General features: G+C 43.1%; 3 protein-coding genes and 1 pseudogene across 5 annotated transcripts; 2 read left to right on the top strand and 2 right to left on the bottom strand.

Annotated features, from left to right (window-relative positions):
- Window positions 1–32: 32 nt before the first annotated feature.
- Window positions 33–7,223, bottom strand: zbtb5 (zinc finger and BTB domain containing 5). Of its 2 annotated transcripts, none has more exons than XM_085163671.1 (4): window positions 7,143–7,223; window positions 4,891–5,104; window positions 3,944–4,804; window positions 33–2,542 (listed from the first exon to the last, which is right to left on the bottom strand). In XM_085163671.1, the coding sequence occupies exons 1-4, from the start codon at window positions 7,157–7,159 to the stop codon at window positions 1,376–1,378; spliced, it is 2,259 nt and encodes a 752-aa protein (XP_085019797.1). In that variant the 5' UTR covers window positions 7,160–7,223; the 3' UTR covers window positions 33–1,375. The 2 variants fall into 2 exon arrangements, with proteins under 2 accessions (XP_085019797.1, XP_085019798.1); XM_085163672.1 differs by having other exon boundaries at window positions 3,956–4,804.
- Window positions 7,224–7,276: 53 nt separating this feature from the next.
- fbxo10 (F-box protein 10) lies at window positions 7,277–18,604 on the bottom strand. Of its 2 annotated transcripts, XR_014874675.1 has the most exons (12): window positions 18,324–18,604; window positions 17,364–17,993; window positions 16,410–17,234; window positions 16,081–16,230; window positions 15,652–15,788; window positions 15,354–15,424; window positions 15,088–15,240; window positions 14,645–14,980; window positions 14,243–14,553; window positions 13,939–14,126; window positions 10,693–12,867; window positions 7,277–10,636 (listed from the first exon to the last, which is right to left on the bottom strand). XR_014874675.1 is itself a non-coding variant. In XM_085163667.1 (11 exons), exons 2-11 carry the CDS (start codon window positions 17,946–17,948, stop codon window positions 12,687–12,689), a joined length of 2,937 nt encoding a protein of 978 aa, XP_085019793.1. In that variant the 5' UTR covers window positions 17,949–17,993; window positions 18,324–18,604; the 3' UTR covers window positions 7,277–12,686. The 2 variants fall into 2 exon arrangements, 1 of the variants encoding a protein (XP_085019793.1); XM_085163667.1 differs by having other exon boundaries at window positions 7,277–12,867.
- On the top strand, window positions 7,448–11,554 carry polr1e (RNA polymerase I subunit E). Its single transcript, XM_085163674.1, has 12 exons — window positions 7,448–7,564; window positions 7,795–7,898; window positions 7,987–8,063; window positions 8,135–8,220; window positions 8,335–8,390; window positions 8,493–8,637; window positions 8,733–8,843; window positions 9,017–9,113; window positions 9,201–9,331; window positions 9,423–9,504; window positions 10,922–11,053; window positions 11,270–11,554. The coding sequence occupies exons 1-12, from the start codon at window positions 7,489–7,491 to the stop codon at window positions 11,433–11,435; spliced, it is 1,263 nt and encodes a 420-aa protein (XP_085019800.1). The 5' UTR covers window positions 7,448–7,488; the 3' UTR covers window positions 11,436–11,554.
- Window positions 18,605–22,571: 3,967 nt separating the features above from the next.
- On the top strand, window positions 22,572–24,529 carry LOC146516845 (uncharacterized; annotated as a pseudogene).
- Window positions 24,530–25,408: the final 879 nt, after the last annotated feature.

Raw genomic sequence — 25,408 nt, 5'->3', positions numbered from 1 at the left:
GTTTTATGAATTTAGACAGAAAAATGTGTTTGTTTGTTTTTTAAACCTTTCTCCTGATTGCTGTAATAGTTTTACGTCAGTAAACAATGAAACTTCACTCTAAGGTAAACAGTTGTGGTGGAAGGGTAATCAGAGTAATTCATAATTTCCCCCCTACAAGTATAAATGTTTTAAAGTGAGGCTGTTACTCTTGCAGACATATGCCACATGAAGGCCTCCATGAGTACATTTTGAATTATTTGGCCTTTAACCAAAAATATTTTCAACATTAAAATGAGCTCAGCAACAACGTCAGCGACAGACTGAAAATCAACCACAGACGACGATCATGTCACGTTAATTTGACTTGAATTAGTCCACTGCTCGATTCCTCATGATGACTATTAATTAACAAAGTACTGATGACATTCCACCGCATGACAGAATAAAAACACTGTTACAACACTACATACTCTGTCGCCTTCTCAGCTGGTTAAACTGTTAAAATGCTACAGATTTCAGCATTACCCAGGTCTCTCCCACACACTGGATTATCTCTACCTTTTTTTGCTTGCATCTAATAAACCATTAGATTTTAGCACTTATGGCAACCAACGTGGATGAATGTGAATGGATGTGACTGCCTGTGAACAGAACAAGGCACAGTCAATAATGTCAGCTGCTACACGTTTTTACAATTATGCACTGAATATGAATTTAAATACAATATTTTACATGATGTCAGTCTCTAGTGCTGATGTTGCACAGCTGCCTCTGAGTGTTGCAATGACTGAATCGAATTTAATTCCAAGTGTACCACTAACAATGAATCGGCACTAAAGGATCACCTCATGCTCATCTTGAAGTTTCATAATGGGAGTTCACAAACCAAAGGGTGATGTCACAGCAGCTACGTCCATCTTTTATGCTGTGTTATGCTCACAAAATTGTTAAAAGATGTTTTTTCCTTTTCATTTATTGGCCATTATCAATGCCAAATGGTAAATAGCCAGAATTGGCTGATATATCAGCCTGCAGACAAATCAGTCAGGCTCTAATACAGTAAAGTTTAAAGGGTGCACTTTGACATTTTGCAATTAATTAACATAAATAAATATGCTAATTTTGCATGTCCTACATCCCTATAATCTTTCTATGGGGTTAATTTTTTAACGGAAACTTTATTAACTGGTCCTGGAGAAGATCATGTTACATATTTATATTAAGTTACATTTTCATCCCCATCTTTGGTCTGTGATCAGGATCAGTTAGTTTAGACAGAGCGGATAACAAAACTGGCCGTTCAGTCAGAGCTTCAGAAACATTTTTATAACAGCTTTGTGACTTTAAAGGCAGCTACACTGATTCCTAGTGTTTTAATCTCCACACTCTGCTCCTACAGCAGGCCATTGGACATGTTACTGTTCTGCCAGCGTAGACAGGTGGTCTTGGAATGCTTATATAGGTGTGACGACTGGCTGAAGCGTTTTCCACACTTCAGACATGCGTAGGGTTTCTCTCCCGTGTGGACACGGATGTGTTTCTTGCAGTCAGTCAGGGTGAGGAAGGTTTTGCAGCAGATTTTGCAGGCGTATTTTCGTGCCCCTTCAACCACTAGGACATTGTGCTCTGAGAGAGCCTTTTTGCACTTGGACAGAACGTCTGCTGAGGCCCGGGTGAGCTGAGGGGGGAGGGAGGTAGGCCTGTTGCCACTCATCTCATACCCCCCGTTCTCATTGAGGAGCAGGGGACCCGCTAGACTTGAGGAAGAAGAGGCAGCATCCTGAAGAATCCCCCCAACTGCCTCTTCTCCTCCCATGCCAGTGGTCATTTTTGGAGCAATGCGCCTGTAGCCTGGATAACTCAGACCTGTGCCGCTGGCTCCTCCTGTCTCTCTTGAGGGCCGTCCCAGTGAATGAAGCCCCAAACTTGAGCGCTGGAATTCCAAATCAAAAGGATCCACTCCTCCACGTCCTCCTCTTGAATTTCCCCCATTTCCTCTGGGGTTTCCTAAACCATCATGCAGGGGGCGGAGGAACTGAGAATCGGCTTGCAGATTATCTCCAAAACTGCTTCTACTCTCACCACTGAGTGGGCCTGATTGCAAAAGAGAGGAAGAAGCAGAGCTCGAAGTGCCAGCAGCTTCCTGCCTCAGCAGAAAGCGATGTGCTACTGCATCCCCAGTTGTTGTGTTCGGAAGGTCGTCCTCTCCGGCAACCATCCCCGAGCTGCCAGTCGCAAAATCCTTTTGGCTGAGGAAGCTGGAAATGCTGAAACCAGGTTTGCCACTCAGTCCATTATTACACCCAAAACCTCCTCCGTTCGCACCTCCTCCTATACTGCTCTTGAGGATGAGCTGGGAGCTGGGCTGGAGAAGAGAGTCGGAGCTGGGCTGGGGTTCAGAAGTGAAGCTGCGGTCGCTGCTTTCTGGGCTCAGCTCCACCTTCTCTTCATCCTCCTGGCACCCAGGCTCGGGGGGATCACTGCCTTCGGCCTGCGATGTGACGTCGCTAATTTCATCAGCTGGCTCGGGGGAACTTAGCGGCTCACGTTTAACAACCACCTAAGAAAAGCAAGAAAAGGAAAGAAATGTTTCATCTAAGGCCAAGGGGGATAAGACCTCAAATTTTAATGTAAGAATTAATATTCACAACACTGCCTAAAGGTCTCACAGTTGGACAGAATTTTATTGTGGAGAGACTTCTCACAGAAACCTCAGAGCCAGCTCCCGAATGGGTAACACCAGATGCTGTAAAATGATCTCTTGAACAAGGCTGCTTTGGCTTACTAAGACGTTTTATTTTTTCTAGCATGTCATTTCTAAATAAGGGGTTAACATCCAACCATTTCCCCATTCTTCTGTCACAGTGCGTTGCTACTTTGTTGACCTGTGTTGTCTTAGCAGCTGTAACAGTAATTTGCAGGTTAAGGGTGGATTAAGCCATGGTGATAAATTCCTCTATATAAGTTCTAAAACAAATAAAACCTCTAAAGTTAATCATAAATATTTTTTTCTAACTCTAGCCTATAATTGGAAACATTTAGTGGAAAATTAACATGTTAACTTTAGCAAGAAATGGCTTCCTCGCCATTACTGCTGCTGCTGCAGATGCGGGGGGGGGGTGTCTATACTATACTGGACAGTCTTTTCAGGCTAAAGTAGGTACTCTGCAATACTGTGGTACAGTTTACAGTAATGAAGTGCAGGATGGGTGTTCACAATCACTGTTAGGACTGGTTATGACAGCTGAAACTCGATGGCCGAGTTGTCCCTCCTGTTATACCCCTTTGAAGTCTGCTTGAACTCTTCTGCCTGGTGTCTGTGTGTGTGTGTGTGTGTGTGTGTGTGTGTGTGTGTGTGTGTGTGTGTGTGTGTGTGTGTGTGTGTAGTTCATGGACTGTAATGTCAATTATCTGCACATTAGTTAACGAGGCCACAAAAACACTGGTCAAATTTATGTCTCTTGGATCCAAGTCGATGAGGAAAATGTAATCAAGGCTTCAGGGCAACAGTCATTAGTTTGAATGTAAGTTGATGACATTCTTTACTACCCTTCACCTGCCAATCTCCACCTTTAGACATTACACCGCTCAAAGGTTGGAGAGTGGCCACGACAGCTCATGTAACATCTGCTAATATCTCGTAAATTGCAGCAAGCAAAACCCACAAAGAGCAGTGAACCTCAGAGTCAGCACAGGTCAGCTGTCACAGTCCGTCCGCAAGGAAATCAAATCCTCAGAACAGAAATTATGTGACTTATTTCTAAGTGAGTCATTTTCCCCTGCTGCACTGCTACACCCGATCTTATGACTTCCCTCTTCTGTCCAATTCCTTAACCCCTGTTTGCATTAATGACAATCAAACCAAAGATTTCTGTTAACTTTGTTTACTTCATACAGACAAGCCTGAGATGTCTGGAGAGTTTTAACTATGAAAATATTCCTGCCCACTGAAGAGACAAACCTGTAGCTTTACCTTCTGCTCCTCTTCTTCGTTCTCCTCCTCCTCTGTTCCTGATTTTATTTTCACCCCTGCTCTGCTGTCCTGCTGATCCTGGTCATCCATGTCCTCTTCTTTGTTTACTCCTTGAATTCTCCCCAAGTTCTCCTCCTCGCAGCGTCCACTATCTGACTGACTCGGCATCTGAGGGTCATCTTGGGACGCAGCTGCTAACCCAGTGATCGCAGGGTCAAGTTTAGATTCGTCCCCCATCTTGTGGGAATCCGGGGAGAGAAGTGCTCCCTCCTCCCGCTCTGCATTCACCCCTTCTTCTCCTAACAACCCGAGGTTAGGCGCCAAAGGACGCTGTCTCTGTCTGGGTCTCTCCTCTGAAAGCCCCAGCACCAGAGAGGGCTTCCGTTTGTGGAAGCGCCGGATTGGGAAGGAGGCCCTCTGGTCAACCACCCTACTGCCAACTACATTTCCCGCCCGGTCGTCTTCCATCCCACCCAAAGCAGAGCTCACCAAGCTGAGCCCCAGCTGCTGCAGTAAGAAGGAGCGCTGCAGCTTTGAAGTGGCAGCATTTGCTGCAAGGTTAGCATTAGCTGCTAACATCGGGTTCACTGCTAAATCAGGTACTTGCTGATGCTGCTGCTGTCTGTGCCTCTGCTGCTCCTGCTGTGGGTGGTGATGGGCAGCTCTGTCGGATGAGGGGGACATGGGCAGCGTGCGCGTCGTCAGGTAGTGTTTGCAAGCCTTGACCACATTGTTGAGGTGCAGATGCGAAGCTGCGAGGAGAACATCCATGACATTGCTCTCGCCGAGCATCAGTGTTGACGTGTACATCATGTCCACAAGAGCAGCAAAGGCCTCGGCCGTCACCACCTGCAGAACGCACACAGTGGTTTCAATCACCATTAGAATGACTAAAAACACTTTTTTCGCTTTTTTGACAGCATTTTCTTTCTAACCTCGCTGTCCAGCTGGATCATGTTCATGCTAGCATCTCCCTCTGCGACAGTGAACAGCGCTCTGAAGTGGGTGCTGCAGGCCGCCAGCACGGAGCGGTGGGCTTTAAAGTGTCGGCTTCCTACCACGATGACACAGTCGCAAAGCTGACCATGGACACGCTGATAGTTCAGCTGCTGGAAGATCTGCTCAAAATGGCCTGGGAAATCCATAGCCCTGCAGACAGAGGAGCAGAGGGTAGGTTATGCAGAACCACAGTCAATTAGCAAAGATCAGGTGATCTACTGATGTCACTGCATCTGACCAATCAGCAGCGACCTGGAGCTTTTCAAGCTTCAGTGTTCTTCAACAAATTGGGAAATTCAGTTTACGGCCCCTACGTACTCTTACCCTTATCATCATAATGCCCAAACCAATAGTTCTAAGTTAATTGCTGTATTACAAGAAACAGACTGTATGTAGTTGCCAACTTGACATTATTGAGTAGCACTGATTGCAGCTTGCTTTTTTGACAATCCATTATGCATGAGAAAAAAACCAAAAATTAAATAAGATCAAGTTATCTTAATGGATAAAACAATTGCGGACAAAGTGATAAATCGTAACATGTGTTACTACAACACTCATCACACTTCAAAATGTTAAAAAAAAATGCTTATTTATCAAAGTAAGACAGGAGAGGATGGAGAGAGGTTAGATTTTAAAAGGTAAGGACAGCTCCGTGACATTTAACAGACTGGGAAGCTAAAGCTGAAACACAACATCCTCATTCATTTTAGACACTTTTGAACTGATACCAGATCTATACCTGATGTGTTGCTTATGTGAAGTGTATACTAACTTTTGCTATTCCAAGGTTGCATGAAAAGGCAGTGTATGGCAGGGTAAACCGGATAATCTGCAGTACTGTGGGGATGTTTACAGTGCAGAACAGATGTGGCGTTTATGGTCACTGTAACAAGGAAACACGTAAATTTAAAGTTATGGAAAGGAGATTAATTCACTGAATTCCACCTTTATAGTGTGTAGGAGTGTCACAAATCTGCCCTGACAGCCAACAAGAGCAGAAACTCAGGTCAGCTGATCACAGCCGGAAAACAAAGAAAATTTCATTGTGCTTACAATAAAAATTACTTCCAAGTGATGCTGCAGTACAAAACTAGAGATCTCACACCTACTCGAATCAAACTTAAACCTACGATTATGCTCATTTTTCTGCTTAGGTGTAGCTACATCAACACATAGAGCGAGTTTGCATCTGAATTTGGGCTGACATAATGTTTGTACTCCCATAATATTATTTTATTCTTATATTATTAATGAAGTTAAGTTAGCTTTGCACAAAACAGCTGATAGAAATGTCCTCCAAATAGCCCATTTTCACTGCATTTCAGAGTCTGAATCCAGCACTTCGGTATTTTTTGAAACAAGTATGTGTACTTCTACTTGAGTGATGAAATTGTGCATTTTTGAGTACCTGTGGATGCAGGTACTCAATGATGATGATGGGGGTGAAGTTGGATCAGTTTTTGTATTTACTAGCTAACAGCCAGGATGCCGTGGTGCTGTCATTTGATTTTGGTTGCTGATTACTGTGCATCAAATGTTGCGTTTTCCACTGCCTTCTTGCTATAAAGTCATATATTGACGAACAGGTCTTTACACACAGTTAACGTCACAACTGCAATGGAACACAATAGCATGGGATGCGACTGGGTAAAATGGCACAAAAGAAGCACTCTGCTGGTGCTGTAAGTCAGAGCAGAGAGCCAGCAGTACTTTAGGTTACCTTGAAAGATCCGGAAAATGCAGGTATCGAGAGGGAAAACAGGGCCCCAATTAGCTAAAGTTAGCTGGCTTCAGCCCAGCAAATAGCCCGTTAGCTAGAGTAAAAGCAGCGGCATGCGTTCACCGAGACTGGACAAAATGTCCCCTCAAGCCGAGCTGTGGATAGCTAACATTTCCGCTGCTACCTCCCGCGTCCCCCTGCGGTCGACTTCCTGACGGTTTGACCCCGAAGCGGCTTGTTTGGTTTTGGCCGTGGGAACGTAAAGCTGGCCGCGATGCACGGTGTCCGTTGATCTCCAGCGGCTGCCAGGCTGAGCACACAGCCACGGCGCCAGAATAACCGTTAGAATAATATTAATGCCTCCTATCAATTGGTGAGTGGTAGCGTCATGCTGTGTTGTGTTTTCTAATATTTCCCCCGCCGACAGACGGTTTTTCCAACCAGACTCACGGGGCGGCGCTGTACCTCTTTTTCGCGTCCATGACCTCACCCGAGGTGAAAAGCTGCAGCGTTACGGTTTCACCACAAGGCGTCGCTGCTGCACCCCCACACACAGCCAGTTAGCCAAAGATTATAAACTGCATCGAGATGGTAAATGCTTTGGCATTTTTATTTTTTTTTAAAGCCCGTATAAATGATAATCCTATAATCCAATGAACAAAGACATAGCAGAAGGAACAGTGCGGGCAAAAATAAAGAAAGGCACCAGGTAAAGAATCCACAAGAAAACTGGGGAAATTAGAGCAGCGGCTTGGCGAAGCGAACACGGAAGTACAGAGGAGTAACCTATTGCCCTGCATGAAAACTCATCATGACAACAGTCATGGCCGCCTCCTGCTCGTTTGTGTGCTGCGGAGAGGAGAAAGAAGCCGATAAAGCTGTCGTCGGTGAGTCGTCCTCATTTGTTTATTATGTAGAATTTTTCACGAGGATGATGATGATGACACATGACTCTGGGTTGGGCTTTGTAGAGTTTATATTTCTAAAGCATTTAGGTGCACACGTGGGCACTACTGTGTTGTTGTGTCCGAGGTCTCACGTGTGTCACTTTACAGTCACATCGGTCATTGAGGTTTGATCACGTATAATTCCCGGTGTTTCTGTCTCAATCCCACAGTCCGCTTTTCCAACGGCAGCGTCCAAAATGCAGACAAGCTGGATTTCAGCATGTTTAAAAACACGGAGGAAAGTAACCCCAGGAAAAAGACCAGGCGGATACTGGTGAGGAAGATGAGGATCTATCGTGTGTCTGCACTCTCCGGGCTGTGTTGCTATACTCTCAGTGTTCTTCCTGGTTTCTTTTATTTAGGTTGCAGAGTCAGACAGACTGTCCTATGTGGGGCAGAACTTTGGAGTGGGGTCCATGAAGTGCAATAATCTTTGCAAGTAGGTCTTTGCTGCACATTTTGGCATGTTATGGTCACCGAGGAGGAGATTGATGTTTGGCATCTTTTTAGGTATTATGTGGGCGTGTTGAACAAGCAGACCATGACGATGGAGGTGCATGAAGCTCAGCTCTTCAACATGCAACCAGTTATACCAGGTAAGAGACCTATAACGTATCTGTTGCTATTATTAACTGCCCATAAAGACCAGAAGCTGTGGAAGGAATGCTTTGTGTGCCTTCTGAGTCACTTTTTCTGACTTTTGTCACCAGGAGAGACAACAGACAGTGCAAAACCCCAGGACACTACTCAGACCTACAGAGAAAAGGTGCATTTACTGCTACTGTCTGTCCATTACAAGACATCTGTGCTTAATTATGTTTAATGTGATGTGAATATCTTGTTATTACCTTTAATGTTTCCTTTTCAGGTTGATTTACTGATTGAGGCCTTTGGTACCAACAAGCAGAAGAGAGCTCTGAGCTCTCGCAGGCTGAATCAGGTGGGCAGTGAAACCCTTCAGCAAGCAGTGGCAAAGGCTGCCAACACTGTGATTGGCGAGAAGGGTCTGGAAGGTGAGCTGCACAGTGGATGCCTCTCCTTGGAGAAATCTGGAAGTTGAATGTTTCTCTCTCCAGGTTTTTTTTCTTAACCTTCCCTCTCTGCACAGCTTTGCAGCAAGAAGTGGCTGACGCAGAGTCGCAAGGAGACCTGGCTCTGCACCTTCCCCCCTGCAATGCAAATGCAGACAAACGAGAGGACGTCTATCCATTTGATGAGCGTATCTTTTATTCCTGTGCTGGAGGAGGAATGTGTTTATGGAAATAGGAAGGCAAGGAATCCATTTGAATCCCAGATTACAAGATGGGGTACTAGCGTATGCATGTGTTTGCAGGTTTTTATCTAGAGCCGTACCAGACTTTGTTCAGGTGACCCTTAACCGAATATGTGCAGTCTTGAGCCCAGTGGAGTTTGATGCTTTGGAGCAGGGTGGTGCCAAAATGGCAGCACTCACCCCCGAAGAGCTGAAAAAGATGAAAGATGATGGAAGGTAGAGGCAACCAAACCTTCAGAGACATTTTATTAATGTGTTCTTGCACTTGAGGTTGATCTTGTGGTTTTTATTTTTAACCTAAAGGTGCCTGAGTATTGTGAAGCATCTAGAGAATCTGCCAACTGAAAGTGAAAGCCGAGACAAAACAGCACGCTGTGCTTTCTACCTCTCTCTGCTCCTCAAACTGGCTCGGGAGAGGAATGTCACCCGCAAGTGTGAGTGAATTTTGTTAGTGTTATGATGTGGAAAGTGGTATACAAACTTTCGCCATTAGAGGGTTGTAGTAATTCATGTTTGCATGTACAGTTGGGCAAGAGGAAGGCTGCCCTCGTATCATCCAGGGCAAACTGTTTAAAACGTTCACCGTCGAGACCTTCAACAATGGCAGGTATGGTGGTTAAACACATGTAGCTAATGAAGAATTATGTATCTGGAATTTGATTTTGTTTCACTAAATTAATAATTTCATTAGTAATTCAAAAATTTACCAAATGCTAAACCGAGACAGGGAAGCTAAATAATATATACAGTTGTAAGAAGTTTACATACACGACTCATGAGCATGAATGTCATGATAATTTTGGGCTTTTAATGACTTCTTTGAACTGTTCTTTTCTCAGCGTGGAATGATTGTACACCTTTAATGATTTTAAAAACCAAGAATTAGGTGCACAAGTTTCAATTTATTGAAACTGATTGATTTTCTCTAATCTACACGGGGTCAAATATATAGATACACTCACTTAAATAATTTAGTAAGTGTTGTTAAAGGTTCTACAATGTATTTTAACAACGTTAAGGCCTATTAGCTTCTCGATTCTTCTTCGTGATCGTGATTGACTACATCTTTTAGTTTCTCTTTGCAGCATAAGGGATTGTTCGATAGCACCAACTGGATTGAATAATGCAAAAGTCCAAGAAACTAATTGAAGAGCTAAGGAGATCTGTAGTTTCTTGGAGACCCTCGAAAGAACTACAGATTCCAACATCATCAGTTTAAACAGCTGATATGTCATCACTTTGCCAAAAATGTCACCCTCATATGAGAGAAGGTGAGCTAGGACAGTCAGGAACAACCCAGAAACCACCATGACTGAAGCCTGCCATGAACTGGAAACTGCTGGAACCCCAGCATTACTGTCCACAGTGAAGCACCTTTTTCATTGCAATGAACTGAGAGGGTGGCAACCAACAAAGAAGCCCCAAACACATTAAAACTGGTTTTAGAATGAATAAAGCAGGCTAACATTAAGCCTCTGGAATTGCATTTCAAAAAACAAAAAAACAAAAACCCAACTCAATCCTGTTTAAATTTATTCAGTGTGCTTTAAAACCGGGTCTATGCCAGGAAACTAACAAATTTAAGGAAACTTTACCAATTCTACCAAAAAGAGTGGTCAAATATTCAGCCAGAATTATACCAGAAGCTTATTGAGGGCTGCCAAAAAAATCTCATTAGTACAACTTGCTAAGGGACATTAACCAAATATTAGTGGGGATGTGTGTGTATATCTTTGAATCTGTATGCATACTTTTGACCTGTGTGGATTTCAGAAAATCCCAAATAAATTTAAACTTGTGCACCTAATTTTTGTTTAACTATAAGTTATTAAAGGTGCGTGCTTTACTATCATTTTACTCTGGAAAGCAGTTCAAATAAATAATTTATTTTAAAAAATCACCAAATTATTTATGGCAGACATTCATGGCCATGATGAGTTTATGTAAACATCTGACCACAAAAGTATAGTTGTTGCTGCACCGATTCTTTTCAAAAGACACACTTTCTTCACTTTTCTGTTTAGAATCCAGAACATGGTGTCGTCGTCAATGCGGGTCAAACTAGCAGCATACTGCTTAGCTCTGCTGCTGCATATGGGTAACATGACAGCTGACCTCACATTACTGCATCGTGACCTGGGAATCACTGAGGCAAGGTAAGCAGGGGAATAAAAAGGAAGCCTTTAAAAATTGTTTCTTACATTTCATACATTGTTTAAATAAAGAGTAAATTATGAATGAATTGACTTCATTAATAAATCATTAATGAAGTCAATAATGTGGACTTAACCACAGATACTACTGTTCTCCTTCTTTACTCTGTAGCTTTTGTTTAAACTGTAAACTATTGTGATTCTTGTGCTCTCCTATAGGATGACTGAAGTCGCAAAGTCAATGAGACTGACCTTGGTGAAACCAGCCCGAGGCAAGGGTGATAACATTGAACTGCAAGATGACAGCAGACTGGCCGCCCTTGTTCTGCCTCTGATCAAATACGATCACTTCACTGAGAGACGGAAACGAAAAAAGATGCACTGAGGACGCGAAGGAGAACCGAGAACTGGGCAGAAAGAAATGAATATCAAACAAATGGCTGCATTAAACAAGGCTTGTTTGTTAATGCTTTTGTAGACAAATAAAGTGAACTTCAAGTCGTATGTGACACGCTTACATTTAAAGATAGAAAAAAAGACTAAAGAGCTGTAAACAAATTCTAGATGACAGAACATCTAGCAGGAACGTATAGGCACGTTTGTAGACATCACATGTTGCACACTACATATCTTCCCCTTCTCCGAGTGTGTGGACAGGATATCTGGATAACTGCCTTTCTCTTCTGTCTGCTGGTCTTTTTTTTTATTTTGATTTATTTTTTACAAATGCAGACAAATTAAATAAGCTGTTACAAAGCTAAACTGTCATCAGACAATAGTGGATGGTTGAGAGATTATATTTCAGCAAATGCGAACCCTCTTTTGAAACTGAAACCTACTGAAATGTGATTGGTTGGTCGAACTTAAGTGCAGGTGGACTACAAATGGAACTATAAAGCTTATGCAGACATCTGTTTAGTTTTCTGTGCAGCATGTTGACAGGATCTGAAATAATGAGATGTCTCAAAAGCTGAAGTGCATTAAGTTTTAAAAACCATAGAGGACATTACACAAGAAGAGACCCGCCAACAAACAGGACAGAAAGAGACAGAATCTTAATTTTGGCTTAGTTGCATAAAAGCCCTCACGCTATGAACACACCTTCCCTCGCTACAGCATCCCTTAAATAGTCAACCAAGGCACAGCTTTACTTTGACCCACTGTCAAAGCCAGCATTTCTGAAGCCTTTGACTCCTGCTAGGATTTAGAAATGTGCACTTCCTAACCAGCGAGTCCCTATAAGCAAAAATAAGACTACCAAACAAGTCTGCAGTAAATGAGCTAATGATAAACTAGACAAAGCTCTAGTCTCAAACAGATTCCAAAGAAGTATGAATGTCTTGTACTCCAGCTTCGGTTTTCAATAGCCCACGTTTTATGAGTACAGTAGCATTTTAATCGTAGAAGTACAAAAGTCTAATTTCAGATTTTCAAAATCTTCTTCCACCTTAATAAAAATGAGGGTGGATGGCTCCTTTAATGTTTCAGTTGCCGTCTCCAGCTACTTGGACAATTAACTGAACCCTTACTTTGACAGTCAGTGCCCCACGTGTATGGTTTACAGCAGTTAAGGAGCAACCCGATGCTGACCTCCTGACCCTGGCTATCATATTGGCTTGTAAGTTCTTGCCAGTATTCACAGGATGCTGCAAAACATGCTGCCGCTGTGGCAACCACTTTCCACAGTTGCGCCGATCCTGGTGGTCACGGAAATTCCAAGTCCAGAGGGATACTGGGATGAAGAGAGACCAGCAGGGGAGCTGGCCAGTGGGCGAGGAGGAGGGTTTTCCATAACCCAGGGGGGAACAGATGTACAGCTATGAAATGAAGAGAGAAAAAAGGGTAAACAGCAATTGGGAGGTGCCCTTTAAGATTATTTTTCACCCCACCCCTATTTGTTTTTGAAATCATTTTCATCTTCACCAGTTCCTGAGGGAAATAACTTTTAAGCTGCAAATAATTTTTTATGTCACTAGCTAGCTGTCCCTGACTGTTATACAATTCTGAGCAAACGGCACACAGTGAATTTTTAGAGCTTTTTCTTCTCATAAAAACCTGCTTCATTCAAAAACATTGCTATTAGAGTAAATTGTAGCAGTACACGTATGGGTCCAGCCCAGCAAAGCTAATAAATAGAGAGGGAATGTAATTAAGAAAAACAACCACTGCTCTCCACTGAGGTAATAAAACCAGTAAAAGAACTGCAGTGTGGTGGGACGCACTACCAACACGGTAAAGAACCAAGGACTAAAACCTCTAAGGAGCCAAACCACAAACACAGAACTCAAGTTAATAAGATGTGGCAGCAGCAACTGATTCAAGCGGTATCCTGATATTTAGATGGCCTTCCTTAGTACTTCTCCAAGTACACCATCTTCTAACCTCTGAGGTTGGGCCCTAGGTCTTGAACTGGGGGATCATTTCACATGTAAGGAAAATGTGATCACTACACCACGGAGCCACTGCTTTCCTACTAAAAGCAATGACCTCAAAAAGTTATTTATGTTAACCTGCAGATCTGAGTAATTTTTTACTCAGATCACTTACTATTTATTATAGACACTGCGCAGACAGCAGAAGCGATAGAAAGTGACGACACTAATTCCACTGATGGTCTACTGCAGGGGTCTCCAACTCCAGGCCTCGAGGGCTGTGTCCTGCAGGTTTTAGATGTGTCCTTGAGCCAACACAGCTGATTCAAATGGCTAAATTACCTCCTCAACTTGTGTTGAAGTTCTCCAGAGGCTGGTAATGAACTAATCATTTGATTCAGGTGTGTTGACCCAGGGTGAGATCTAAAACCTGCAGGACACCGGCCCTCGAGGCCTGGAGTTGGAGATCCCTGGTCTACTGAATGTCTGCCAGTTTTTAATGGGCCTACTGATTACCTGTCATCATGCCTTAGAATGCTATTGTTCCGCAGCACACAGCTCTCATTGCCAGGATCCATATGTAGCAATGCTTTTCTGTTGTCACGGTGACCCTGGAACAAGGTGTTGTCATGGACAACACCTTTAACTGGCCCTAGCACAGCGATCCCACAGCCTTGTGAGGGTTGGACACGATTGCGCATTACCTAAAGACAAAAAAATTATTAATAACTCAAATGTAATGAAGTTATGGTTAATATAAAAGTAAACAGCTACAATATGCAGGTCTAATAGTAGGTTTGGAGATCTTCAGTCATCCCACCTTGATATCGGCAGTTCCACAGACCTGGATTCCACATCCACGGTTCCCAACAACATCATTCTCCACAATCTGCCCATTACCACTGAAACTGACACCATAGCCACTGTTTTCGTAGATGCCATTACCACGAAGCTCCACTCTGCAGTCTTTCTCCACCGCAACACCACCTCGACCATTTTCCAGAATGCAGTTTGTAGCAAGTCGGGTTAGCTGACTGCTTTGCAGCACGGCAATGCCAAGGCCACGGTTACAGTTTATCAGGTTAGCAAAAACATTCAGGGCCTCAGTGCTCTTCACATACAGACCAACTGCTATAGAAAGGGACAAACAGATGGAGAAATGACAAACAGTCTTTCATTCCTTTGCTCTATCAGCATTTGATTAAACAGATCAATTTAGTACCTCCATTGTAGCTCATGCAGTTGCTCTCCACCAGGGCCACGCTAATAGAGCGGCGAGCAGAGTGGCGCTCATCTTCACTGTCCAGGTCACTGTCCCAGGCAAACAGTTCACCTTCTTCATTAAAGTTCTCCTGCCCTTCACGTCCCTCTCCTTCTACACCGCCTCCTTCTCCAGCGATTCCTTCCTGCCCAGGCCAGTTTCCCTCCCTGACCTCAATGTTCTCTGGGTCCTTCCTGCAGAATACTGCCAGCCCATACATACAGTTATGGATGATGTAGTTGCTTAGGAGCTGTGGGAGGCTGGATGACATAACCCACACACCGCAGCCTTTGTTACCTGAAGGAGTCAGAGAAAGAGGGAAACAAACTGTTTAAACTGAGTCAGGGGTGTTGAAAATGAGCTATTAAGCACAATGAAGTCTCTAAGAGATAAATAATACATACAAAAAACCTGGTTTCCCTCAATAAGTCCACGTCCTCTCTCTCCCACCACAACACCATCTGAGTAGCCGTAACAAATGTAGTTGTTCCGTAAGATAGGGTCGCCTCCTCTGCGGATATCCACACCGCCCCATTGGTTCTCTCGAATCACATTCTCTGGAATTAAAATTTGTTATTATCTGTGTACATTAGTGGGGAAACACAAAGAAGCCATTTGTCATTTTGTGTGTTCATCTGGATAAGACAATGGAGCAGATCCACTGACACACCTGTTATCATTCCTCTGCCGTTCTCATTTATAGCAATCCCTGCAGCCTGGCCCTGGAAGATGTGATTCCCACTGAGAAAGAAAGACAAAAAAAAGGGGGGGGGGATAAAAGTTCCCATGGAGCAAATAATAAATAGGAGAACAGAAAAGTGGTGTCAAAAGAAAAAAAAAGAAGCTAGCTCTGCTGTAGGCTTTCTACAGAAATCCAGATTTCTATCTTTTTAAACAAATCCAGTATCAAGATAAACATGAACACAGTGAATAATATCCAAATTAATTGCTTGCAGACTCCAACCTACCTTACCACGGGATTTCCACTGAAGAGAATATATACCCCAGCTTCTTTGTTGTTGTAAATCTGATTGCTTCGAATTGAACCTTTTCCATTGCCAAGGACAACAACCCCAGAGCGCAAACCACTGTGTATTTTGTTGCACTGTGGATTAATAGTTGATAATGGATAAAGAGACTGAGGAAATTAGTTTCATCTGGAAAGCCTAAATAGATCATTTCTGGAAATCATAAATATTCATACTCTGGGTCTGTCTGTTTTATGCATCTTAAGCTCTTAAGTTGAGTAAGTTAGAAAAGTAATGAACACAAATCTCCTCATCCATGATATCTGGGCATGCTGCTGAAAGGGTCTGGGACATGCTATCACAGGAAATTTTTTGTTTGCTTGCATCTTTAAAAAGTTGGAATCCAATCAGCAATTGTGTGGCATTTACCACAATGGTTGGGTTAGCCCCCTTTCGAATATCCAGCCCTGCCTCCCCGTTCGAGTGAATGTTGTTTTCTGCTATGAGGCCCTGAGCAGAGAGGCGCAGAAACACGCCTGACGCACGACATTCGCAGACCTCGTTTCTCAGCATTACGATCTGAAGCAGGAGAGAGATAGAAAAGGAAGGTGATCAAGTAGCAGCTTGAATAGGACACTGATGCTAAATTACTAATGATATGAGCTACTTTAACTTGATATGTTTCCCAAATGCACACAATACACAATCGCAGATGCATGCCATTTGTATGAAGCAAAGTTACTAGGAACATTATTAACTGTGGAGTTTTGGATGCAGCGCACGGCGTAGTTCAGGCTACGGAAAACATTCTCCTCCAGTCGAGCTTGTCCATAATTGGACAAATGCACACCGCCCTTCCCGTCCCTGAAGAGGCATCGTCTGAGGATGCAGCCAAGTGTCGATGCTGCCAACATGTGAGCCTCCGGGTCTCTGTCTAACTCCTGCTGTAGGGTGAGAGGGTCAGGGATCATAGAAGGGGGATCTGGGGAAGAGGAAAGTGGAAGAGAGCCATCTGGCCGGGGGTTGAGCAAATGTGATAGGCCATGATGGTCACATGGGATTTTGTACTCCAGTGTAAAATGCTTTTTGGTGTTGTTGGCCCCCCACTCGTCTCTGTTCTCCTCTCCCTCACTGCGCTCACCATCACTCCAGCCATCTTCAATCACTGTCCTCTGACATACCGCATCGACCCCTGTTCTCCTCTTCCAGTCACCTATGGTTATGCTCTCCTTTTTAACATTACCACCTGGAGGTTGATGTCCACCAGTGGAGGCAGCCGGATGTCCTTTGGGAGAACTATTATGCTCAGATAGGCCACATGATGGGAACGTCCTAGCCAGAGCTGCCAAATGTTTACAAGCCCAGTTCCTTTCTGAGACCGGGGGACCTTCCACAGTCACTGAAGCTGTGTCACTTCCTGAGAAGTCACAGCTGTCAAATAAACTCAGGACAACTCCCAGCAAGTGTGCAGAGCTGCCCTGGGAGAAGGAGCAAAACCGAGCCTGGCAGGTTCCTGGCCCGCGGATTTGCAGCTGAGCCCCCTCAAAGTTGCAGTTATCTAGTTGGACATGTCCCCAGGATGTCTAGAGGAGAACAAGACAGAAAGAAACAAAGAAATATAATTAGATTCTATTTTCTCAAGAAATTTGTGTTTATAGGAGTGTATAGACTAGGCCAATCTGACTCTGAGACTCTTAGGAAACAAGCTGCACCTTGTAGACAACCGTGGAGAACCAGGGTGGCATGAACACCAGATTACACAGCCTGGCAGTAGGGCACTGCTGTTCCATACACACTAGGAGGGCCACCTCGCCCAGTCGGCCTAACCCAACCAGCTCCACCGGTACTTTCAGCGCTACCTCAGCCTGCTCCTCATACACCCCTGGATGGAGCACCACTCGGTCGTAAGGCCCCACCACCCCAAGGGCTCCGCGCAGGGTCTCAAACTCACATCCCGGCCCCACGTGCCAAACCCTGCGATCTTTCCGACGACGGAAGAAGAGAAGGCAGGCGGAGGACTGGAGCTCTGGACCATTTTGAGTCCAGGTGCGGGTGGCAAGGGCATGCTGTTTCAGGGCCTCTCTCCACGAAGGGGGCTCCAGATGAGGTTGACTAGGCCAGTTGGGATGTCGGCACTCAGGGCAGCCCAGGCAGAGCTGTCTCCAGCGGGTGTTATCCAGAGAGAGGATGAGCTCCCGCCAGGCACGGCACACCTGGCAGCAGCGGCCCAGGTCAGGGAGAGGGAGATAGGCTAAGATAACCCTCCACAGCTCCACGGGGAGGCTGCCCACCTCCATGGCAGCAGAGACGCCGGCTGGTTAGCACCGCGATGGGAGGGATACCTGGAGACAGACACACATGCACACTCACGCGCATTTCAAGGCAACAGGAAGCGCAAACCGTTACACAACAATATTACACAACAGGATATTCAACTGCGTTTCGTTTTTAATATTCGCACATCAACACCAAATGGCGCCACGACCAGCGTTAATTTTAGCCGTAAAACAAAATACAGCGAAAACTAGATATGAATTATGTAACCTCACTGTTCATTTTGCGTAGCGGTAAACGATATCTCCACTAAGGGCCTGTAATATTGCCCTGAAAGTTTGCTACAGTTAAACGCGGTTAGCTAGCGGCGTAACTAACGCTAGCCCAAACGTCCTTACCTTTTACCAGTTTGCCATAGTCAACACATGTCGGCTCGACGTTTAGACAAGCCATCCATCCGGCGTTGCATGCCTGCGACACTGACTTTGTCCTCGCATCCTCCGGAGTTCACAGCTATCATAATTACTAGAGATGTACCATCGAAATAAATGGAGTTCAGACGATTGCTTACAGTTTACAGCAAGATCCCCATCTTCCGCTTCCCAAAAGTGGGCGTTTACTTCAGCTTCCCCTTGGTGCATCCAAGGGGAAGCTGAAGTATAGGGAAGAACGTTGTTAACTAGTTAGACCCCAAATTCAGAGCCGGGCCAAGGTTTTATGGTGCCTTAAATCCCACCTCAGCACCCCAATATTAACTATATATTATCAATTAAAAAAATCCTATGTGCATTCTACATTTACCAAAACTATTATCATGACTTTCTAGTGCACTGGAGAGAAATAATAAAAAAAAAACCCATCAACCTGACAGTCTATTTTTTAAAAACATACTAACTGTTTTAATTGTTGTTGAAATGTGCAAAATGACAGAACAATCATAAGGAATTTAACATAGGCCTAAATATGATTATTTGTTATGCAACAATGCTAGTTATAAAACAGAACAAATTAAACAGAAAGCTAGCAGTAGGTTACCAACCACAATGCCTGTGGTTTCCATTGCCTAAACTCAACACACCTTTAGCTAATTCTGTTACAGTATTGTCAGTGAGCCTCTTTAACAATAGGCCTATTCTGGCTGTCTGTGAGAAATATTGCTTTAGGTTTTATTATCAGTTATCAAAATAAATAGTGAAGCAAATGTGAGACTAAATGCGTTTTTCTTTTCTAAAACAGTAAAAGACAGCATTTATTAAGTTATCATTTGTTACCTAACCAGTTACATACTGGCTAATATATATGAAATTAGCAGTTATTGAGAAGAGGATGAAGAAATTTTCTTTTTTTTTCTTTTTTCTTTGCATTTTATACTGGTATGAATGGCATTTCATGTGACACGGGCATGATGTTTTACTTTGTTTGAGTCTGGAGTCTGGAGTTTTGGTCACTCTGAACTTGCATGGCTTCTCTGTTTATGAGATATTTGCACACTGAGCGGACAAAACCTGAACTGTTAACAAATAGGTCCTCTCTAATTAATGGATGTTTTTCTGGTAGCTTCTGGCTGCACAGAATGTGAGTAAAGGGTTAGCATGGACTAACCCTTAATAGCATGGACAGGAAAGGACTTAATACAGTAAGTACATTATTTATTTCCACTCAAAAGTAGAAAAACCTTTAATTTTTTCTTTCTGAATGTATAGTAGCAGTTTCTATTAATATAGGTTAATGAAAGTAAAGTGCTCTCTCTGTTGATGTAAACCATTGTAGCTCATCCACCAGTCTCTTTCTCTCTCATGTGTTAGATGCTTTATTTATTTGATAAGTTACAGTTTGGACTGGTGTTTACATCAATGGATAGACTATCACAATACACAGCCAAAATAACAGTGAAACAGTCCATTGTCAATATCAAAATCCAGTGCCAATGCTATGGCAGAGAGGCCTGCAGCTCTGCCACAAAAGCAGCACTTTCCTTCCCACAGCAGTGCTTTGTTACTGGTGAATGCACCCTTCAAAATCCATTCTCTCCTAATTTAACAGTCCTTCACAGCTTATAGAATAAGTATTAGCATGGAAAAAACGGAAGTCCATTATATTCATGTAAGAGATCACATCCCAAAGAAGTGAGAGTCCAGTCTTGTCTGCACAATCACATGGCTTGCCCTACCTCATCTAGCCTGCAGATGTCACTGTTGAAACATTTTGATCAGAACCTCAACCACAAATAGACATTTTATTTAATAAATTATTCTGACATGTGGTAAATATTAATTTCAGTCAGTTACCCTGTTGACATTTAATATTGCTCTTGTCTTTGGAAAGGTGACCACTTTTAATGCCCCTCCATCTGCCACCAATCTGTTACATCATTTACTGTCTTTCATTTCATAACTCTACATCAATAATGTGGTTCTTATGTATACCCCAGAATCTCTTGCAAATCTCTTCACCTTTTTAAGCTATTAAATTCAGCTTCTTATCAGGGTGATGGCTCTAGTCAAACTGTAAAGCATTCGGGACTCTGGGGCTTTTATTGTGAAAGATAAGGACATGAGCACATGGCAGAACGGATCGTGTTTCTCGGGTCTGCTTTGGCCCACTTATCAACCAATCAGCGTTCAGCCTATGCCAAACTATGCGTTGTTGGATTTCAAAAGAACGGCACGGGAGCACGCTTGTGTAAGCTGAATACCCGTCTCCATAGGCTCTACATACATATGGAAACGGACAAAACTGCGGTATCATAACATAACCCTAAAAGAGAAAACATGACTTCACCGTGCACCTGCGGGGACCGGTTGCTATGACGACTAAAGCCACTGAGAGGAGTGTTAGGAAGGCAGACGTGAAGATTTCAAAGAAAAGATTATCAAGTGAAAGGTACAAGTCGTATTAAAAAATAGTTTCAGCCTGAGTGGCAGCAACTTTCCTACTACAAAATATGAATTTTTCACAGTTGTATTTATACAGCGCCAAATCACAACAACAGTTCCCTCAAGGCGCTTTATATTGTAAGGTCTATTAACACATAGTGATTGAGAAAGATGACTGAAGAAGAAATGAATGCATCATGGGAATCCCCCAGTTTTAAGCCTAATCTTAAAAGTAGAGCTAGTGTTTGTCTACATTGTCTGCATCCAAACTGGAAGTCAAGTCAAGTGGCTTTATTGTCATTTCAACCATGTGCAGAAGTACAATACGCAGTATGTACAACATTCCTCCAAGACTGTGGTGCTACATATAACATGTAACAGACAATCCACACGGGGTTACATAGAGGGCAAGTGTGCAAAAATTGAAAAAAAAAACAAACAAACAAAAACAAAACAAGACAAAGACAGTGTAACACCAGAAAAAACAAAATGATACAGACACATGACAGTGCAAACATAGAAAGCGTGACAATGCCAGTGGGTTGTGCAAAAGACTGAGCATTCTGCTAAAATTTGCTCCTCTGGGCTTCCTCACCAATACGTGATTCTGAGCATCAAACTGTGTATAGACGTTGTTCAGTGCATCTGGTAGCGAGGCGTCACCATCAACGCCAGGTGTCTTCTTCTTGTAGTTGCTGATGGCCTTGATGCCCTGCTACATGCCACTGTCTAGGAAGTGGCCATGGATTCTTCTGCCGTGTACTTGCTTTGCTGCACTGATGTCTTGAGACAGTTTGGCCCTCGCTGTTCCCAGGGCAAACAAACAAAGGAACCACAAAGCTGTCAGTAAACCATTTTATGCCTTACCAAGCCAGGTGTATCCAGAAATCTTGGGAAAAGGTCCAGGACAGAAGAAGCTGTGGCTGGAACTTGAATCACTTTTTGCCTATGTTGAAATGTCACCTTCATTTTCTCTTTGACAAGTTTCATGTCAGTTGAGCGCCTCATCACTGACATCACCTGACAACTGTCTCGCATTTGAACACAAGTTGTGAAGAATTTTGGGGCTGACCTTGGTTTCTTCATCTCTTCAGTAGAGTTTTCAATCTCCATGCCAGGTAACCAGAACCACTCTGGTGATCCTAGAAATGTTCCTATCGAATTATGAGCAGGAGAGAAATTTGTTCCGTATTGATTACCTGTTACCCTACACTGTTTGTAGCAAGTTTTGGATACTGAAGAAAACTCCTTCCTGACTGTTGGGATTGTTCAGTGATACATGTCAAAAAGCCAGATATGGCATCATGCATTAGAGGTCTATTTAAATCAATTGTTACAGAATGACATATTTTTTGTACATTTATTTATTTTGGGTCCATTATGTTATAAATGAGCAAAGGACTGGAATCATTTTTTTCTCACTGTTTACATTTCTACTGTTTAAGTGACTGGTATTCATACAGTGTTAAATTAATGTGTGATGAGTAACCTGTGCATTGTGCATATGTTGGGTTTCAGCAGTTGCTGTAAGAAACAGTATTACTGGCTTGGACAAGATATGTAATGGTGACTTATAGCTAAGGTGACTTAAGTATACATGTTAAGTGATGTTTAAAGAGTAACAGTAATTACTGTGCTTTAAAGTTGTAACAGTAAGCTGAGATTAATATTCATTTGCTCCTCAACTACCAAATCAAATTTAAGCTGCTGCATTAACATTTACATTAAGGCTAAGTATACAAATTAAAAACAAAACAAAACCCTCCAACAATGGCAGAGTTTGAGGCTAATCCAGAAATCAGTGAAAAGGGTGATGTGGAACAACTTTCTGCAGATGAGCAACTACAAGCAGTTGAAGGCACAGCTGATGATGTTTCTACTATCACAAAGAGCACGACAGAGCCAACGAGTCCGTACGTTGACGGAAAAGGGCAAAGAACTGTACGGATAAGCACATAGGCTACATTCACACTGCAGGCAAAAGCGCATTAACCTATGAACCTATGCGACCCATATCCGATCATGGTATGACAGTGTGAACAGCACAAATCCAATATTTTCAAATCCAATCTGAGTCACGTTCGCATGTGGTACTGAATCCGATACATATCTGATGTTTTAGAAAGCAACTGCTGTTTGAATGGTCATGTCGCATTAAATCCATCTTTTACGTCACTGACACAAGACAGACGCCAATTATCAGCGCCGGAGAAGTGCCCGAGAAGACATTGTGAATGCTTCTTGGCCATCCAGTGAAACTGTTGGGAAGACAACGTTGGAGAAACGTGAACATTTTATTTGTACTGTATAATCTGCAGATTCTGACAGAAATCAACTATCCTTTGAAGCACTGCTCCTCTCTAAAACAGCAATAAGGATCATTATTAGGCCATATGTAAATAAAAAAATAACTTTATAACTTAAAGCAAAATTGGGAAACGTAAAGTCAGAAATAAGTCTTTATATTAAGGGCCATTAGTCAAACAGTACTGTTTGGTCTGGGTCTAAACAGAACGCGTTGTGTGTGATGTCTTCTTTTGCGCATGCAGGCCGCTTTGAGGGTTTACACTAGAGCGCGTTTGCTGTCACATTTTATTTGTGGTGTGAACAAGCAGACAAAAAAATCGTATTTGATCAAAAAATCGGAATTGAGCATTAAGACCTGCAGTGTCAACGTTGTCATTAAGGATGCCAAAGGAGCTATAGATGGTCAGTGCTCAAAGGATCTGCTACAAGAACATGATTCCAAGGTTCCAAGGTTCGACTACTTGGAACGTTAGGTTCCAAGGTTCGACTACTTGGAACGTTAGGTTCCAAGGTTCGACTACTTGGAACGTTAGGTTCCAAGTAGTGTGGAGGTTCAAAGAGATGAAGAACATTGGAAGGATACTGAGTCTTTACCTAAGTCAGTAGCCTCAGATGTGGAAAGTCATAGGGATGAACAATGGAAGGAGACTGAGTCTATGCCTAAGTTAGCCTCAGACAGGATGAGTGTTAAGTCACACCACACTAACCTCTCTTCTCATTCAAGGGTTTCCTCCAGACACTCCAGCAGGCTCTCAGCTAAAAGACAAGATGCAGCTGCTGAAGTTGCAGCAAATGAGGCTGCTCTGCAAGTTCAGCTTGAACAAGAAATCCATATGAAGAAAACTGAAAGACAAGAAGCAGAAATAGCACAAAGACAAAAGGCTCTAGAAGCTATGCCCAGAGAAGTAGAACAACTTGTTACTGTAAAAAAGCTGATTGCAGCAAAGGCTCGACAGCAGGTGTATGAATAAAGTGAATGTTCAGATGAAGAAATATACAACCTACTTCATCACAGATCTGACAAGAAAAATGAAGTCAAGTCTGAAAACAATGACCAGCATATCAAACGGTGTTCCTCGCCCCCGCAACGAGAGGTGAACACAGAAGATCTGGTCAAAGCATTTGCAGTGTCTCTTAATGCAAGTTGTCTTCCGGTACCAGAGCCAACAATATTCAGTGGCAATCCTATCAGATATAATGATTGGACAATTTCCTTTCAGACTCTGATCGACAGGAAAAATATACCAGTTGAAGAGAAGACTTATTACCTGAGAAAATATGTAAGTGGACCTGCAAGTAAGGCAATAGAAGGCTACTTCCCACTTGGCACAGAGGCTGCATACTATGTAGCATGGGCAGTTCTCAAAGAGAGGTATGGCAATCCCTTCCTCGTAGCCAAGGCCTTCAGATACAAACTTGGCGCATGGCCTAAAATAAGCTCTAAAGGCAGTATGGAACTTCAAGCATTTGCTGACTTCCTTTGCTGCTGCAAGACAGCCATGTCGCAAATGAAGGGGTTTGAAGTGCCTGTAATCCTATAACATCTCTCTTTGCTCTCAAGCCAAGTGAAATTGAAGGGGAACAGAAGCAATGTAGCAAAGGTGCTAGCAATTAACTCAAATGAAAGAACTGTTAGTGCTAGTTGTGTGTACTGTGAAAGGTCAGGTCACAGCATACTTAAGTGTAGAAGGTTCAAAAGTGAGAGCATTGTAGAGACTAAAGTTTGCTCAAGACAAAAAGTTATGTTTTGGCTATCTGAAATCTGGTCATTGCTCCAAGGATTGTGAAAGCAGAGAAACCTGTGACACATGTAATAAAAGGCATCCAACATGTCTTCATGACAATCGTACTAAGGAAGAGAGAACAAGGAGAAATCAAACCAAGAACAGTGACAGGACAAGACAAACGAACTCAGACGTCTCACAAGACGACAGTGTCACACCAACAACAAGTGAAGCAACTTCTAACAGAGTCACACAGAATGTTGACAACACTCACACATCTTCCATTATTCCAGTATGGGTTTCAACCAAAGGTGAGCCAGAGCATGAAATTCTTGTGTACGCACTCCTTGATACACAGAGCGATACAACCTTTATTCTTGAAGAAACGGCACAAGCTCTGCATATCAAAGGTGAATCAACTCAGCTAAAGATCACTACCATGTCTTCAAGAAACACAATTGTGTCCTGTTGCAAGCTCTCAGGTCTACAAGTCAGAGGGTTCTACTCAAGACCATTTCCCTACCAGTAACATATGCCAGAGATTGTATACCCGCAAACCGAGATCACATTCAGGCA

This window comes from Neolamprologus multifasciatus, chromosome 6 (assembly GCF_963576455.1).
Source record: "Neolamprologus multifasciatus chromosome 6, fNeoMul1.2, whole genome shotgun sequence".
Taxonomy (NCBI): Eukaryota; Metazoa; Chordata; class Actinopteri; order Cichliformes; family Cichlidae; genus Neolamprologus; species Neolamprologus multifasciatus.
Note: the sequence above shows the minus strand (reverse complement) of the source record. Positions and strands in the feature narration are given on the sequence as shown.